The sequence below is a fragment of the Bufo gargarizans genome, chromosome 6, assembly GCF_014858855.1.
Source record: "Bufo gargarizans isolate SCDJY-AF-19 chromosome 6, ASM1485885v1, whole genome shotgun sequence".
NCBI lineage: Eukaryota > Metazoa > Chordata > Amphibia > Anura > Bufonidae > Bufo > Bufo gargarizans.
In genome coordinates this window covers 24,829,387-24,849,418 of record NC_058085.1, presented here as the reverse complement: position 1 = coordinate 24,849,418, position 20,032 = coordinate 24,829,387, and the positions used below count along the sequence as shown (strand labels likewise).

The window sequence follows — 20,032 nt, the reverse complement described above, 5'->3', positions numbered from 1 at the left end:
CCCCGATTTAAGCCCTGAAATTCTCCCTGTCTTCTCAGCCCATGCAAAGATCTCTATGATAGAAAATAGCATGCCCTCGTGCCTCGACTGTATGACACCTGAACACCCTATAATAGTGAGGAGACACGACCACCGGCTCCCTACACTTGATACGGAGGGAGTCAGGGTCACCTAGGATCAAACAGGAAAACACAAATAAATGAACAGACTTATCTGTAGAAGCATCAGTTGTAGCATCCAGCATGTACACACTTCAGGAAGTTGTATAAACCGCAAAGTGATGCAGTATGGGAGGGGATTTAAAGGGATGCAATCAGTGCAACTACATGACATCTGAGAGAGGGAAACTAGATGACAAAATGAAAGCAAAACAAAAGAACCTCAAGCAGGAGGTTCTGAAGAACGTCTGTCAGAGCTTCTCAGATGTCTGGCGGTGACAGATGCCAACATAAAGTAGACATATGGGGAATGTTAAGTAATTAATATTTTATTAGGTATGACTTTCAGTTTTAGAAGCAGAAAAATAAAAATTTTGAAAATTGTGAATTTTTTTAAATTTTTGGTAAATTTGGGATTTTTTCATAAATAAAGATAAAATATATTGACTCAAATTTTTTGACTGTCATGAAGTACAATGTGTCATGAGAAAACAATCTCAGAATGGCTTGGATAAATAAAAAATTTCCAAAGCTATTAGCACATAAAGTGACGCATGTCAGATTTATAAATTTTGACCTGGACACTGGGGCATCAATGACCCTTGGTCATGAAAGGGTTAACAGTGACCTTCATAGTGGCCACCCCTTTAACAGTGACCTCCACAGTGCCTGCCCTTTTAACAGTGACTTCCACAGTGCCCACCCCTTTAACATTGACCCCCCCTTTAACAGTGACCTCCACAGTGGCCGCCCCTTTAACAGTGACCTTCAGTGACCCCATATCTAAGGAACTGTACATCCTAAAGACCTGCTCTAAAACCTTCCCAGACACCTGATGTACCTGTGTGCCAAATTTGGTGAAGATTGGTCAAGTCGTTTGACTGGACGTTCTTTATGCATAACCAGACAGACAGGCAGAAAAGAGATAAGAGACTAGCAGAAGGACCCGGCTTCGCATGGGTATATTTCATCTATTTCATTTTATGTTTCCGTGTGTTGTAAAAAGATATCAGCAGTTTCCCCCATAACAGTGACCTCTACAGTACCCGCCCCTTTAACAATAAACTCCACAGTGCACGCCCATTTAACAGTGACTGCCACAGTGCCCGCCCCTTTAACAGTGACCTCCACAGTGACCGTCCCTTTAACATTGACCTCCATAGTGCCTTCCCCTTTAACAGTGACCTCCACAGTGCCCACCCCTTTAACAGTGACCTCCACATTGCCCACCCCTTTAACAGTGACCTCCACAGTGCCCACCCCTTTAACATCGACCACCACTTTAACAGTGACCTTCATAGTGGCCGCCCCTTTAACAGTGACCTCCACAGTACCCGCCTCTTTTACAGTGATGTTCACACTGCCTACCCCTTTAACAGTGACCTCCACAGTGCCCACCCCTTTAATAGTGACCTTCACAGTGTCTGACCCTTTAACAGTGACCTCCACAATGCCCGCCCCTTTAACAGTGACCGAATCTTTAACAGTGACCTCCACAAAGCTCGCCCCTTTAACAAACACCTCCATAGTACCTGCCCCTTCAACAGTGACCTCTATAGTTACCGCCCCTTTAACATTGGCCACCCCTTTAACAGTGACCTTTATAGTGGCCGCCCCTTTAACAGTGACTTCCACAGTGCCTTCACCTTTAACAGTGACCTCCGCAGTTCCTGCCCCTTTAACAATGATCTCCACAGTGCCCGCCCCTTTAACAGTGAACTCCACAGTGCCCCTCCATTTAATACTGGCCCCTGCCCCCCATGTATGTAGCGGTGTAGTTGTGCCGTCATACGTAATATGACTTTATATTTAAGAACCTGCGAACTGCTAAAACCTGTCATCAGTTGTGATGGCAGCCCGGAGTAGGACCTGCAAGCTTTTAGTGGCTAATAAGGGACATGTGACTGTGTAAATGGCAGTTCGGATTTAAGTGAAAGGCTTGCAGGCTTCTATTGGCTAATGCAGGTCATTTTTGGGGTATATCTCAGGAACGGTACGTCCTAGAGAGCTGAGATCGGTTCAGTCATTTTGTCGCGCATAAAGAACTGACAGACGTCTAGACAGACAGACAGAAACTCATTTATATATATATATATATACAGGTCCTTCTAAAAAAATTAGCATATTGTGATAAAGTTCATTATTTTCTGTAATGTACTGATAAACATTAGACTTTCATATATTTTAGATTCATTACACACAACTGAAGTAGTTCAAGCCTTTTATTGTTTTAATATTGATGATTTTGGCATACAGCTCATGAAAACCCAAATTTCCCATCTCAAAAAAATAGCATATTTCATCCGACCAATAAAAGAAAAGTGTTTTTAATACAAAAAAAGTCAACCTTCAAATAATAATGTTCAGTTCTGCACTCAATACTTGGTCGGGAATCCTTTTGCAGAAATGACTGCTTCAATGCGGCGTGGCATGGAGGCAATCAGCCTGTGGCACTGCTGAGGTGTTATGGAGGCCCAGGATGCTTCGATAGCGGCCTTAAGCTCATCCAGAGTGTTGGGTCTTGCGTCTCTCAACTTTCTCTTCCCAATATCCCACAGATTCTCTATGGGGTTCAGGTCAGGAGAGTTGGCAGGCCAATTGAGCACAGTAATACCATGGTCAGTAAACCATTTGCCAGTGGTTTTGGCACTGTGAGCAGGTGCCAGGTCGTGCTGAAAAATGAAATCTTCCTATCCATAAAGCTTTTCAACAGATGGAAGCATGAAGTGCTCCAAAATCTCCTGATAGCTAGCTGCATTGACCCTGCCCTTGATAAAACACAGTGGACCAACACCAGCAGCTGACATGGCACCCCAGACCATCACTGACTGTGGGTACTTGACACTGGACTTCAGGCATTTTGGCATTTCCCTCTCCCCAGTCTTCCTCCAGACTCTGGCACCTTGATTTCCGAATGACATGCAAAATTTGCTTTCATCCGAAAAAAGTACTTTGGACCACTGAGCAACAGTCCAGTGCTGCTTCTCTGTAGCCCAGGTCAGGCGCTTCTGCCGCTGTTTCTGGGGAATGCGGCACCTGTAGCCCATTTCCTGCACACGCCTGTACACGGTGGCTCTGGATGTTTCTACTCCAGACTCAGTCCACTGCTTCCGCAGGTCCCCCAAGGTCTGGAATCGGTCCTTCTCCACAATCTTCCTCAGGGTCCGGTCACCTCTTCTCGTTGTGCAGCGTTTTCTGCCACACTTTTTCCTTCCCACAGACTTCCCACTGAGGTGCCTTGATACAGCACTCTGGGAACAGCCTATTCGTTTAGAAATTTCTTTCTGTGTCTTACCCTCTTGCTTGAGGGTGTCAATGATGGCCTTCTGGACAGCAGTCAGGTCGGCAGTCTTACCCATGATTGCGGTTTTGAGTAATGAACCAGGCTGGGAGTTTTTGCAGGTGTTTAGAGTTAATTAGTTGATTCAGATGATTAGGTTAATAGCTCGTTTAGAGAACCTTTTCATGATATGCTAATTTTTTTAGATAGGAATTTTGGGTTTTCATGAGCTGTATGCCAAAATCATCAATATTAAAACAATAAAAGGCTTGAACTACTTCAGTTGGTGTGTAATGAACCTAAAATATATGAAAGTCTAATGTTTATCAGTACATTACAGAAAATAATGAACTTTATCACAATATGCTAATTTTTTTAGAAGGACCTGTATATATATATATATATATATGAGCTATATGGCTAATTAATTGCCTAATATACAGATCGAAATATACCAGCAACTTAGAATTTAGTTGCCTGAAAGAAGTCAGCGGTCACAGCTCAGAAACCAGGGACGGTTAGGTCCTCTCTCCTCATGTATTTCCTTCCTCCTGTTTCTCATATGCTCTCCCCTCTTGTCGTCTCATGCTATCTTTTATCTCCCTCCTGAAAAGAGGACTTGATTTGGTCTTCCACATGACTAATGACATCATAGTGTATCCCTTTGCTACTTGATCTTTAATTCAACTCCACCACATGGGAGCACTAGGGTTCTATGTAAACGTTTGTGTAATTACAATTAATTCTAATATTTTCTAAAGATCCACCAGAAAGATAACCTTTGACCTAAGTTTTGGACAAAGTCCTGAATATGGGGAAAAATACATTAATGTATACTAACTGTCAGACATCTAGTCTGCTTATAGATAAAATACTTCAAATCCATCTTCCAAAAATACCTAATCTTCTTCCTCCACATACTTTGAAAATGAGGTAATTAGTTCCTATCATTATTCACAGTTTACGACAATTAAACTTGCAATGACCTTCTAGCAATCAGACAAAATGTCTATCATGTCCATATACCAATCTGTAATTAATATTGATAGGCCTTTAAAATATTGATTCCTTTCTGCCGAAAATATCTGACAATACCTCTGTGCCCGCATGGTAGCTCACCTATCCCTGTACAATCCAGCTTATGCCCAGTCCCTAGAGGTTTCCCCTGATGAGTCTTTTTTTCCCCCATCTAAAAGCGAAACATGTATGTAGGGAAAAGATAGGATAGGGCTAACCAGGGCCAGTTTATTTAGGGTAAGGTTCCGGACGTGGTCGCCCTTGTCAGGGCGCGTGCTCCGTGGTTAGGTCATCAGGGCCATCATAGCACCCACCCTGCAGGGTTATCATAGGGATAATCTTTCCCATAAACTGTCATATATCTAGAATTTATCTCAGGGACAGTCCCCTTCTTTGTTCTCCTGGGATCATGAATGGACCTCAGAAACTATCCATGGAGTTGTAGGACAATTGGTTTCATATTTGTGTGCCGCCGTGCGCCTTTATTCCCACCATTATTCTTTATGTTATTGTATGTGTACTCACTTGTTGATTTATGTTAAGGTCCATCTATTTTATTGCTAATAGTAAAAGTTATGTTTTATCTTTTCAATTAACTTTGGATCGCTATTCTAGTGTAAAAATGGTCAATTTCAAGTGATCCCGAAGTTATTGCATTATCTTTTGTTTCTTCTTATGTGTCACTTTAGCAGAGAATAACTAAACTGTACTAGTTTTGCTCATCCAAGTAATTCCGACAATGTTTTAGTCAAATATTGTGCTTTATCACACTGAAAGAAATTGCTTATATTTATTAAAAATTCTATATATATATATATATATATATATATATATATATATATACACTGAGCAAAAATATAAACGCAACACTGGTTTTGCTCCCATTTTGCATGAACTCAAAGATCTGAAACATTTTCTACACACAAAAGACCCATTACTCTCAAATATTGTTCACAAATCTGTCTAAATCTGTGATAGTGAGCACTTCTCCTTTGCCGAGATAATCCATCCCACCTCACAGGTGTGGCATATCAAGGTGCTGATTAGACAGCATGAATATTGCACATATATAGTGTATATATATATATATATATATATTTATATACAGTGCTGCCCATAATTATTCATACCCCTGGCAAATTTTGACTTAAAGTTACTTTTATTCAACCAGCAAGTAATTTTTTGACGGGAAATTACATAGGTGTCTCCCAAAAGATAATAAGATGATGTGAAAGAGGCATTATTGTGGAAAAAAACATTTCTCAGCTTTTATTTACATTTGAGCAACAAATATAAGATGTTCCTCACTGTGGAAAATCTCAGAGGACGTGGTCGGAAGCCAAAAGTGACACCTGTGCTGCCTAGTTAGAGAGGTGAAAAAGAATCCAAGGATCACCACCAAGGCCATCCTGGTAAATCTGGGCTCTGCTGGTGGCAATGTCTCAAGGCAGACAATCCAACGGACACTGTACAATAAAGACCAAGGAGGACGCCACTTCTCTGGATAAGGCACAAAAAAGCTTGCTTGGCCTTTGTAAAAGCTCATCTGGACCAAGAAGAAGACCTCTGGTCTTCTGTGTTATGACCAGATGAAACAAAAATTTAATTGTTTGGTCACAATGATGTTTCCTTCATTTGGCGTAAAAAAAAAAAGGAGAAGCCATCTGGCGCAGCACCCCATCACTCTCCTTCATGGTCAAATAGCCCTTACACAGCCTGGAGGTGTGTTTGGGGTCATTGTTTTGTTGAAAAATAAATGATGGTCCAACTAAACGCAAACCGGATGGAATAGCATGCCGCTGCAAGGTGCTGTGGTAGCCATGCTGGTTCAGTATGCCTTCAATTTTGAATAAATCCCCAACAGTGTCACCAGAAAAGCACCCCCACACCATCACACCTCCGCCTCCATGCTTCACGGTGGGAACTAGGCATGTAGAGTCCATCCGTTCACCTTTTCTGCGTCGCACAAAGACAAGGTGGTTGGAACCAAAGATCTCAAATTTGGACTCATCAGACCAAAGCACAGATTTCCACTGGTCTAATGCCCATTCCTTGTGTTCTTTAGCCCAAACAAGTCTCTTCTGCTTGTTGCCTGTCCTTAGCAGTGGTTTCCTAGCAGATATTCTACCATGAAGGCCTGATTCACACAGTCTCCTCTTAACAGTTGTTCTAGAGATGTGTCTGCTGCTAGAACTCTGTGTGGCATTGACCTGGTCTCTAATCTGAGCTGCTGTTAACCTGTGATTTCTGAGGCTGGTGACTCGGATGAACTTATCCTCCGCAGCAGAGGTGACTCTTGGTCTTCCTTTCCTGGGGCGGTCCGCATGTCAGCCAGTTTCTTTGTAGTGCTTGATGGTTTTTGTGACTGCACTTGGGGACACTTTCAAAGTTTTCCCAATTTTTCAGACTGACTGACCTTCATTTCTTAAAGTAATGATGGCCACTCGTTTTTCTTTACTTAGCTGCTTTTTTCTTGCCATAATACAAATTCTTACAGTCTATTCAGTAGGACTATCAGCTGTGTATCCACCTGACTTCTCCACAACGCAACTGATGGTCCCAACCCCATTTATAAGGCAAGAAATCCCACTTATTAAACCTGACAGGGCACACCTGTGAAGTGAAAACCATTTCAGGTGACTACCTCTTGAAGCTCATCAAGAGAATGCCAAGAGTGTGCAAAGCAGTAATCAAAGCAAAAGGTGGCTACTTTGAAGAACCTAGAATATGACATATTTTCAGTTGTTTCACACTTTTTTGTTATGTATATCATTCCACATGTGTTAATTCATAGTTTTGATGCCTTCAGCGTGAATCTACAATTTTCATAGTCATGAAAATAAAGAAAACTCTTTGAATGAGAAGGGGTGTCCAAACTTTTGGTCTGTACTGTATATATACAGTTGCAAGAAAAAGTATGTGAACCCTTTGGAATGATATGGATTTCTGCACAAATTGGTCATAAAATGTGATCTGATCTTCATCTAAGTCACAACAATAGACAATCACAGTCTGCTTAAACTAATAACATACAAATACATAAATCTTACCATGTTTTTATTGAACACACCATGTAAACATTCACAGTGCAGGTGGAAAAAGTATGTGAACCCTTGGCTTTAAAGGGAACCTGTCACCCAAAAATCGCCTATTAAGCTGTTTACAGTACCTTATAGTGCTGTATAGTCGTTTCCTGATGCACTTTTTGTTAGTTTTGCAGCATGTATGCTCAGTCAGAAATCGATGTTATATTCAGCTGCTGCCCCGTGCTTCAAGTCAGGCTTGAAGTCACGGGGGCAGCGGCCTCAGCGTCTTACATGGCCCTCTCCCCGCCCCCTGCCTCTGTGACTGACAGCCGAAGTCCGATTCCGGGACCGCGCTCAACGGCCGCATGCGCAGTAAAGGGCGGCAGGAGCGCGGTCCCGGCTGCCGCGCGTACTACGCGCCGTCTTACTTTCGCCGCACTGCGCATGCGCCCGACATCCTGTATCAAACGCGCCCGCGCCCAGATGCCGGGCGCGGGCGCGTTTGATACAGGATGTCGGGCGCATGCGCAGTGCGGCGAAAGTAAGACGGCGCGTAGTACGCGCGGCAGCCGGGACCGCGCTCCTGCCGCCCTTTACTGCGCATGCGGCCGTTGAGCGCGGTCCCGGAATCGGACTTCGGCTGTCAGTCACAGAGGCAGGGGGCGGGGAGAGGGCCATGTAAGACGCTGAGGCCGCTGCCCCCGTGACTTCAAGCCTGACTTGAAGCACGGGGCAGCAGCTGAATATAACATCGATTTCTGACTGAGCATACATGCTGCAAAACTAACAAAAAGTGCATCAGGAAACGACTATACAGCACTATAAGGTACTGTAAACAGCTTAATAGGCGATTTTTGGGTGACAGGTTCCCTTTAATAACTGGTTGAACCTCCTTTGGCAGCAATAACTCCAACCAAACGTTTCCTGTAGTTGCAGATCAGACGTGCACAACGGTCAGGAGTAATTCTTGACCATTCCTCTTTACAGAACTGTTTCAGTTCAGCAATATTCTTGGGATGTCTGGTGTGAATCTCCTTCTTGAGGTCATGCCACAGCATCTCAATCGGGTTGAGGTCTGGACTCTGACTAGGTCACTCCAGAAGGCGTATGTCACGGCCATGGCCATGACCGTGACTCCTGAACCGCATGCGGTTGTCAGCGGTTTAGTTTGTTTGTCAATCACAGGTGAGGGCTGTGGTATTTGCCTCACCTGTGGTTGCCGCTGGCAACGGTTTTTATGTGGCAGCATTGCAGCCTGAGCTGAGTCGTGGCTGCTTGCTGTGTTGTGCGTGCAGTTGCACTTGGCAACTTGTGTGTTTGGTGTGCACTTCCCTTGTCTGGTGTGCACGGGGTTTATTTGTCTGTATTCCCCTTTAAGTTGCTGTCATCCCTTCCCTGGTAGTGGAAGGGTTAACTCCCTTTCTGTGTTGTGTGAGACACTGGGTGTGTCTTTGTGGGTGTGGCCACTTAGGCCTATATAGCCTTGGTGTTTGGCATGGCTCAGTAGGTTGCTTCAGCCATGCTTAGCTGGAGCAGCGTCCTGTGCATTCTACCTGCCAGTGAGAGCCACCCCTGTGGTCATAAACAATCTGTGATTCTCTAGTTTATGTTATGTCCACTTGATGTTTTCCCTGTTATGTTTTGCACCTATGGATCTGGGTTCCTGTGTGTTTGTGTGTGTGCTGTGTCCACTGGTGTTTGGGTGCGGACACTTGCTGTATTGCACGGGATCCAGTCTGTGTGTCTGTGGGAGGTAGGTGTGGAAGTACTTTTCAGCCTCCTGCCATATCCATAGGCGGTTCATGTTCGTTTCCCAGCAGCTTGGCCATTGAGACCCCTGTCCGTCCGTATCCAGGAGGAACAGGGTGTCTACTCAGCTCCTAGCTCAGGGATCTGCGGAGGGTAAGTCAGGGCTCCGAGGTTCCTGAGCATGGGTCCTTCTACCATCAAGGTCGGCCCATGCAGGTAGGAGTTAGGGTCAGGTTAGGGACGCTGTAGGAGGTGATCTGCTCCCTATTCCTGTTCTCCTGGCCTAGCAGCCTAGCATCATTTGGCACCGCACGGCTGAGGGTTTTCCCCCATCCTCAGCCGTGACAGCGTATTTTCTCCTGTTTAAGCCATTCTGTTGTTGGTTTACTTCTATGCTTTGGGTCGTTGTCCTGTTACAACATCCATCTTCTGTTGAGCTTCAGCTGGTGGACAGATGGCCTTAAGTTCTCCTGCAAAATGTCTTGATAAACTTGGGAATTCATTTTTCCTTTGATGATAGGAATCCGTCCAGGCCCTGACGCAGCAAAGCAGCCCCAAACGGTAATGCCCCACCACCATACTTCACAGTTGGGATGAGGTTTTGATGTTGGTGTGCTGTGCCTCTTTTTCTCCACACATAGTGTTCAGTGTTTCTTCCAAACAACTCAACTTTGGTTTCATCTGTCCACAGAATATTTTGCCAATACTGCTGTGGAACATCCAGGTGCTCTTGTGTAAACTGTAAACGTGCAGCAATGTTTTTTTTGGACAGCAGTGGCTTCCTCTGTGGTATCCTCCCATGAAATCCATTCTTGTTTAGTGTTTTACGTATCGTAGATTCGCTAACAGAGAGGTTAGCATATGCCAGAGACTTTTTTAAGTCTTTAGCTGACACTCTAGGATTCTTCTTCACCTCATTGAGCAGTCTGCGCTGTGCTCTTGCAGTCATCTTTACAGGATGGCCACTCCTAGGGAGAGTAGCAGCAGTGCTGAACTTTCTCCATTTATGGACAATTTGTCTTACCGCGGACTGATGAACAGCAAGGCTTTTGGAGATACTTTTATAACCCTTTCCAGCTTTATGCAAGTCAACAATTCTTAATCGTAGGTCTTCTGAGAGCTCTTTTGTGCGAGGCATCATTCACATCAGGCAATGCTTCTTGTGAAAAGCAAATCCAGAACTGATGTGTGTTTTTATAGGGCAGCTGTAACCAACACCTCCAATCTCATCTCATTGATTGGACTCCAGTTGGCTGACACCTCACTCCAATTAGCTCTTGGAGATGTCATTAGTCTAGGGGTTCACATACTTTTTCCACCTGCACTGTGAATGTTTACATGGTGTGTTCAATAAAAACATGGTAACATTTAATTCTTTGTGTGTTATTAGTTTAAGCAGACTGTGATTGTCTATTGTTGTGACTTAGATGACGATCAGATCACATTTTATGACCAATTTGTGCAGAAATCCATATCATTCCAAAGGGTTCACATACTTTTTCTTGCAACTGTATATATATATACATATATATATAGAGAGAGAGAGAGAGAGAGATCAACATTTTTATATACATATATATATTATCTATCTATCAATTAGGAACGAAGTCATCTGAATCAGAAGGTAGGCAATCTTTATTTCCTGCCGACAGTGAGACAACCAGATAACACACGATACAATGTTGTCAAGCTCTGCTAAGCAGCTGTCTGATTATACTAGGAGTCCAGGCTTTATATAAGGTTCCTTATGTAAGCAATAAAGAAATAAGCTATATAATAATAATCGCTCTAACTAGGCAGGTTAGTCGATACTTTGCATAGAACATACAGTGGGGAAAATAAGTATTTGATACACTGGCGATTTTGCAAGTTTTCCCATCTACAAATAATGGAGAGGTCTGTCATTTTTATCATAGGTACACATTAAGGCCTCATGCACACGACCGGTTTTTTTTAAGGTCCGCAAAAACGGGGTCCGTAGGTCCGTGATCCGTGACCGTTTTTTCATCCATGGGTCTTCCTTGTTTTTTGGAGGATCCACAGACATGAAAAATGAAAAAAAAAATCTAAGTCAAGTTTGCCATTGAAATGATAGGAAAAACGGACACGGATCACAGACGCGGATGACAATCTTGTGTGCATCCGTGATTTTTCACGGACCCATTGACTTGAATGGGTCCGTTAACCGTTGGCCGTGAAAAAAATAGGACAGGTCAGGAAACACGGATCACGAATGCGGCTGCCAAACGGTGCATTTTCCGATTTTTCCACGGACCCATTAAAAGTAAATGGGTCCGCGGAAAAAAACGGAAAACGGCACAACGGCCACGGATGCACACAACGGTCGTGTGCATGAGGCCTAACTGTGAGAGACAGAATCTATAAAAAAAATAATAATCCATAAAAACCGCATTGTATGATTTTTTTATTATTCATAAAATGAATTCAAAGTATTTGATCACCCACCAACCAGCAAGAATTCTGTCTCTCACAGACCTGTTAGTTTCTCTTTAAGAAGCCCTCTTACTCTGCACTCATTACCTGTATTAAGTGCACCAGTTTGAACTCATTACCTGTATAAAAAGACACCTATTCACACACTCAATCACACTCCAACCTCTCCACCATGGCCAAGACCAAAGAGCTGTCTAAGGACACTAGGGACACAATGGTAGACCGACAAAAGGCTGGGATGGGCTAAAGGACAATAGTCTTGCAGCTTGGTGAGAAGGCAGCAACTGTTGGCGCAATTATTAGAAAATGGAAGAAGCACATGATGACTGTCAATCTTCCTCGGTCTTGGGCTCCATGCAACATCTTGCCTCGTGGGGTAAGGATGATTCTGAGAAATGTCAGGAATCAGCCCAGAACTACACAGGAGGACCTGGTCAATGACCTGAAGAGAGCTGGTACCACAGTCTCAAAGAATAATAACACACTACACCATTATGGATTAAAATCCTGCAGGGCACGGTCTCCCGTATCAAGCAAGCACATGCCCAGGCGCATTTGAAGTTCGCCAATGACCATCTGGATGATCCAGAGGAGGCATGGAAGAAGGTCATGTGGTCACATGAGACCAAAATATAACTTTTTGGTATCAACTCCACTCGCCGTCTTTGGAGAAAGATGAAAGAGTACAACCCCAAGAACACTGTCCCAACCATGAAGCATTTTTCTTAGATTCTGTCTCTCACAGTTGCAGTGGACCTACGACCTTACGATCTGGGTAAACAGTTTATAGAACATCCTGTCATATTCTATAGAATATATATAAGATAACTGTATAACATGCTGTTATACAGTGGGGAAAATAAGTATTTGATACATTGGCGATTTTGCAAGTTTTCCCACCTACAAAGAATGGAAAGGTCTGTCATTTTTATCGTAGGTACACTGCAACTGTGAGAGACAGAATCTAAGAAAAATTATGATATTAATCATTTTCGTTCTGTAGATAAGGCAAAAAACATACTTTTATAATATGCTAATTACCTGTCTACCAGCAAGTAGGGCGTCTACTTGCTGGTAGCAGCCGCAAAAAAACGCCACCTCCTCCTGTTGATTGACAGGGCCAGCCGCGATCTCCTCCTCCGGCTGGCCCTGTCTGCATTTCAAAAATCGCACGCCTGTCTTAATTTGGCACAGGCGCTCAGAAAGAAGGAGGCTCGCCTCCTCAGCACTCCCTCAGTGCGCCTGCGCCAATGACGTCACCGAAAGAGAAGACGTCATCAGCGCAGGCGCACTGAGGGAGTGCTGAGGAGGCGAGCCTCCTTCTCTCAGACCGCCTGCGCCGAATCAACACTGGCTCGCAATTTTTGAAATGCTGACAGGGCCGGCCGGAGGAGGAGATCGCGGCTGGCCCTGTCAATCAACAGGAGGAGGGGGCAGTTTTTTGCGGCTGCTACCAGCAAGTAGACGCCCTACTTGCTGGTAGACAGGTAATTAGCATATTATAAAAGTACGTTTTTTGCCTTATCTACAGAACGAAAATGATTAATATCATAATGTATAGATATATCGCAGTATAGGAATTATAAGTACCCAAAAAAATAAAATAAAAAGAGTTTAGTGGGGTGACAGAAGCCCTTTAATGACATACGCATTGGTTTAATGGTCCAAGCATAATTTTTACTTCTTGTGCTAGCCACAAAATTTTTGCTATTGTTTTCTCTGTTGTGGTCATTTTGAAAGGGGCGACCATGATGACAGGTTCGGCAGATGTGGGCTGTTTTTCTATTTGGGCTGAATCTGCCGCTGATCTGATATTAATGACCTTTCCTGAGGATGGACTATATATAACTAACAGAAGGACCCGGCTTCGCACGGGTATATTTTATCTATTTAATTTAATGTTTGTGTGTGTCATTAAAAGATAGACACTATCCTCCATAACAGTGACCTCTACAGTACATCGCCCCTTAACTCTGACCCCCCCCCCACGTGCCCCGCCTCCTTAAAATTCGACCTCCACAGCAGCCCATCCCCTTAACTTTGATCTATATAGTAGCCCGCCCCTTTAACAGTGAGTTTCAAAGCACCCCACTCCCTTGACATTGACCTCAGCAGGGGCCTGTCCCCTTAACAGTGACCTATACAGCACCCCACCACTTAACACTGACCTCCATAGGGGACTGTCCTCTTATCTGTGACCTCCACTGTATCCCTGACCTCTTAACAGAGACCTCCACAGCACCTGTCCCCTAACAGTGACCTCACAGTACCCTGATGACTTAAAAGGGACCTCTAAAGCAGCTACCCCTTTAATATTGGGCACTGTCATGCTAACAGGGACCTCCACAGTGCCCGCCCCTTTAACAGTGACCACCACAGTGGCCTGCCCCCTTAACAGTAACATCCACAGTGAACACCCCTTTAACAGGGACCTCCACAGTGCCTGCCCCTTTTTATAGTGACCTCCACATTGTCCTGCCCCTTTAACAGTGACCTTCACAGTGCCCGCCCCTTTAATAGTGGCCCCCTGCCCTCTAAACAGTGACTTCCACAGCACCCTGCCCCTTTAAGGCTAGGGCTACATGATTTTGTCGCACCAATGTCACACAACAATTTTTATAATGATAGGCTATGATGTTGCACTGTGACATGCTGCTACTGCGATGGAGGCATGTAGCAGTGTAGTTGTGCCCTATGTGTCGTGTGACTTATTGTTATTGTGTAGCCCTAGTCTAAACCTGATCTACAGCAGTTTAGGAAAATGGCTGGGTTGTTATGGAAACCTGGTGTAATACTGTGGCTAAGGGCCTGCGAGTCTCTATTGGCTGATAAGGGACATGTGACCGTGTGTATGGCAGTTGGGATATGAAGAGAAAGACTTTCAGTCTTGTATTGGCTAATGTAGGTCATTTTTGGGGAATATCTCAGGAATGGTACGTCCTAGAGAGCTGAGACCCCCGCAAGATTTCTTTCCAGGTAGCAAGGGATGTGTATACCAAGTTTCATTGAAATCGATGGTTGCGTTTTTGAGTGATCGCGGAACGAACATACAGACATATATACGCCCTTTATATATTTAGATTTTGATACTTTTAAAATATATTTTGGCAGGTGGGACATTTACACATCACTGTAACTGGGGCATCCAGATGTGGCTAGTGATACTTCTGTACCATAATGGCCCTGCCTGGCAAAGTAGAAACACTACTGTATGTGCACAAAACAAGCAATCACCTATACAATATATTAAGGGGCAGTGTCCAAAACCATCCATGAGAACAGTAAAGGATCACTACCCCCCCCCCCCCCTCCCCCCGAGGTATTGTCATTACTTCTAGAATATTGTCAGGTGTAAGACATCCTATTAAAACCCCAAACAAAACTGTAACTGCGCCCATGGAACAGCCTGAATATTAGAGATCCTCCAAATAAAACATATCATCTCCGTATCACCATACAATAATAGGAATGGGAATAGTCATAGGAAACAAAATGATCAAAAATGCAACATATCCAATAAATACATTTGATATCAAGTCATCTTCAATAAAACTAAACAATCCAGAGCTGGTGGGACATACAATAAAAAATAACCAAGGATTCCCCCACTGGTAAATTCATGTGAGATGAGTGAACCACATGACTTCTACAAATACAGGGGTGGCGGGGACCCCACTTGTTGGATTTATCTACAGGTAAATTTTGGTCAGGGTGTTCAGATTAAGATGGTATTCCTTTAGGAGGGCCAGTAATGGCTTCTATGTAATGAGGCAATCCTCACCCAGGTCACTTTTTGGGAGAACTTGCACTAATGCAACATCACTAATGAAATGTGCCCAGTAAGACCAGAGCTGACGGTTTCCTGACAAGCCCATATTTGATGTAATGTAATGTGACAAATACTTATAGAGATAGAACAAACTGGTGCTGGAATAGAGAGATCGTTATCTTTTTATATCAGTCCCTGGTTTTGTGCTTCACCAGGTATGGTTGAAAGATACACTACTCCCATAGATTTACGATGTGTCATGCAGACAGACTTACTCTTATCAGTGGTGGCCCCTCTCTCTATTACTACCCCTGTGCTGTCCTCATGCTCAGTGGAAAGACTGCAGACATCCTATCTGTCATTCCACTTGACTGCAAGTAACTGGCTATTTACAAGTGTGAATGACGCCCTTTTTTCCATATGTCTGGACACCAGCTCTTGTGGGAATCCAGTTTTATGAAGATGGCTTCTCTTATGTGTGAATTCTTTGATATCTTACAAGAACTGATTCAAGCCTAAAACTTTTACCACAATCTGAACATGAAAATGGCTGCTCTCCTGTGTGAATTTTCTGATGTGTAACAAGATGTGATTTTTGGTGATAACTTTTACCACATTCTGAACATGAAAATGGCTTCTCTCCTGTGTGATATCTCTGATGTGCAACAAGATGTGATTTCTGCTTAAAACATTTCCCACATTCTGAACATGAATATGGCTTCTCTCCTGTGTGAATTATCTTATGGCTACGAAGAGCTGATTTATTGTTAAAACATTTACCACATTCTGAACATGAATATGGCTTCTCTCCTGTGTGTATTCTCTGATGTACAACAAAAGGCGAATTCTGCCTAAAACATTTACCACATTCTGAACATGAATATGGCTTCTCTCCTGTGTGTTTTCTCTGATGTGCAACAAGATCTGATCTTTGTTTAAAACATTTACCACATTCTGAACATGAATATGGCTTCTCTCCTGTGTGATTTCTCTGATGTATAACAAGATTTGATTTTTTTTTAAAACATTTACCGCATTCTGAACACGAAAATGGCTTCTCTCCTGTGTGATTTCTCTGATGTATAACAAGAGATGTTTTATGCTTATACCATTTACCACATTCTGAACATGAAAATGGCTTCTCCCCTGTGTGATTTCTCTGATGTATAACAAGAGATGATTTCTGCCTAAAACATTTATCACATTCTGAACATGAAAATGGCTTTTCCCCTGTGTGACTTCTCTGATGTGTAACAAAAGCTGATTTATACTCAAAACATTTCCCACATTCTGAACATGAAAATGGATTCTTCCCTGTGTGACTTCCCTGATGTGCAACAAGAGCTGATTTATACTTATAACATTTACCACATTCTGAGCATGAAAATGGCTTCTCCCCTGTGTGAATTCTCTGATGTACAACAAAAGTCGATTTCTGCCTAAAACATTTACCACATTCTGAACATGGATATGGCTTCTCTCCTGTGTGAATTCTCTGATGTATAACAAGAGTTGATTTATGCTTAAAACATGTACCACATTCTGAACATGAATATGGCTTCTCTCTTATGTGAACACCTCTTCTGTGACTTTCATTTTGTGTTACAGTGTATGATGAATCAGAAGATCGGACCTGTTTAAAATTATCAAATGATAAATTTTTCCTGTGAACGGATGAGGGTATCTCTTGGATATTGGCATGCTTTCCAAATGTATCTCGTGTGATAAAACAATGATCTACTTCAAAATCTGAAGATACCAGATGTTTCTCTAAGTTCCTGGTACAGTCATCTGCCAAGAATAAAACACATTTTATTATTGATGAATAATATACCAAAATATTCTATTGAAATTTTATAACATTTCCATATAAAAAAAATCCACAGAAAGTACAAGGCATGGCGCAGAATTCAAGTATCAATTGACTAAAACAGTGGTGGCCAAACAGATCACAATCTAATAGGAGACCAAGAAGCATAACTAGAAATGGTTGGCCCTCACCTTAAGCTACGTCCCTGCAACCCCCACCCAATCAGTCATTTGAAAGATAAATAAATAAAACATTTACTAACACTGGACAAGAGGCCACGAATGTCCCCTTACTGCCCCACACACTAGTTATCTCCCCTCGGTGTCCCTTTCACAGTGGAATTTCCCCTTAGTGCCCTTAGTTATGCTCTCTTAATGCCCCTACTGAATAACTATGGCCCCTTTGTGTGCCTGCTGCAGTAGTGCTGTCCCTTAGTGTCCCTTTTACATCAATGAAGCTCCTATACTATGAATAAAATTAATAAAGTAATACCGAGCAGCATCAGTGCTCTTCCCAGCAGGCAGACGTGATGTGATGACGTCATCTCTCCTGCTGAGCTGAGGAGAGCGCACAGGCCGGGGGATTATCTCAGGTCTGTGCGCTCTCCCTCTCAGCCCAGCAGGTACAATGACATCACTGTATCACACCTGCTGCTGGGGAGAGTGCAGGCCGGGGAATGAGACCTGGGCTATAATGGATGACAGATACAGCAGCTAGGACTCGGAGGGAGGAGAGTAGACTGGCCAGTAGGAAGCACAGTCCTGTCACTGACCATTAGGGAGCTCCTCAACATGTTTTTTCCTTTAGATATAATTACTATTGATAATATGCAGTGTAAGGGTACTTTTACACTTGCGGCAGATGTTTCCGGCAGGCAGTTCCGTCGCCGGAACTGCCTGCTGGATCTATCGATACGGATGCAAACTGATGGCATTTCTCAGATGGATCCGGATGCGGATCCGTCTGCCAAATGCATTGACATACCGGATCCGTCTCTCCAGTGTTATTCGGAAAAATGGATCCGGTATTAATTTTATTTTGCATTAAATAAGTCAGATCTGTTTTGCCGGAACACTTAATGCCGGATCCGACACTAATAAACTTCAATGTAAATTAATTCCGGATCTGGCATTCCTGCAAGTGTTCAGTATTTTTGGCTGGAGATAAAACTGCAGGATGCTGCAGTATTTTCTCTGTCCAAAAAACATAAGAGGGACTGAACTGATGCATCCTGAACGGAATGTTCTCCATTCAGAATGCAATAGGATAAAACTGATCATTTTTTTTCAGGTATTGAGCTCCTGTGACGGAACTCAATACCGGAAAACAAAAACGCTAGTGTGAAAGTACCCTTAGTCACTTGGGTCATGATATCTTGGGGTCTTTATTGACTGGCAAGTAGGAAATATCTGGTGTTTAGTAGTGAGACTTTTTTGTATAACCTCTTAAGGCTACATTCACACAACAGCGAAAAAAAAGGCCATGAAAAATGGACACATTTAGTTTTTCATGGCCATTTTTCAACTATTTTTTGATGATGAGCCATTACTTGATGATAATTTAGAGGATTTTTATAGATGAGCGAATTTCATATTTTGAATTTCATTCACGCTTTATTTACTGGTAAAAGGTGAATTGCATTATGGATTCCGTTACCACCGACCATAACGCAATTCTATGATGGAATGCATAACGGAATGCCTTTATAGAAGTCTATGGGCTGCAAAACGGATCCGTTCTGTTTCTGTTATGCAGGGGAGTCCTCTCCTTAACCGAGTCCTCTCCTGCATAACGGAAACAGAACGGATCCGTGTTGCAGCCCATAGACTTCTATAATGGCAGAATGAATAACGGAATGCCTCTAAAGGTATTACATTATGCATTCAGTCATAGAATTGAGTTATGGTCTGTGGTAACGGAATCCATAACGCAATTCACCTTTTACCAATAAACGAATCGTGAACCAATTTCATAACCTGAAATTCGCTCATCTCTAATGATTTTTATTACATTTTTTTTTTTACTTACCAACCCCTGCAGTATACATAACATCCCCCATAGTGGCTCCAGAGTAATAATGTTCCCCAGGGCGCTCCCCATCAGTAATAATTAATCATTTACTTGCACACGCAGAGATGGTCGCTCTTCATTTGGTGCTAAAGGACCTACACTCTCAGTGGGATGTTGTTACCATGTGCTCCTAAGCAATAATGCTGGGAGGGCATGGTGATGTCATCATGTTGGTAGCACAGGTCCTTCAGCACCAAGAGACGAACAACTGCCTCTGTACGTGCAAGCGGATAATGCAATTTATTTATATTTTAACCCCTAAAAGGCCATTTTACACTAGTGTACCCATTTTAAACTGCCATTACATAGATGCTCTCCTGTAGAGTGGCCATTAAAAACAGGAAGTAGTATAAACCGCAAAGTGAGGCAGTATGGGAGGGAATATAAAGGAAAAGGATTAGTCTGAATAAATGGCACCTGGCAGAAGGAAAGGAGATGAGAAAGTGAAACCAAAACAAAGAACATCATACAAGAGATAGAGAAGAACGTCTGCAAGACCTTCTCACAGGACTGGCAGTGACAAGTACACCCTATGTAGCCATTTCAACTGAATTAGTTGATCTCTGGCACTAACAACTGTGGTCTCCACAGTGTGACATAGTTCCCATACATGTGAGGCCTCCAAATTGTCAAATTGCCCTTCTCACCACCTCCTCAATAGGGCCACATTCCAGTCTCAATGGATCTTTCCCAAATTGA

At 43.1% G+C, this 20,032-nt stretch overlaps 1 protein-coding gene across 1 annotated transcript in view; it reads right to left on the bottom strand.

Moving 5' to 3' along the window:
- Positions 1-14,436: 14,436 nt before the first annotated feature.
- The window catches only part of LOC122940416 (zinc finger protein OZF-like), a 48,691-nt gene continuing 43,095 nt past the window's right edge, over positions 14,437-20,032 (bottom strand). The window contains exon 5 of the mRNA XM_044297089.1: positions 14,437-17,244. Coding sequence (XP_044153024.1) covers positions 15,926-17,244 — 1,319 coding nt within the window. The 3' untranslated portion in view covers positions 14,437-15,925. The remainder of the gene's footprint in view (positions 17,245-20,032) is intronic.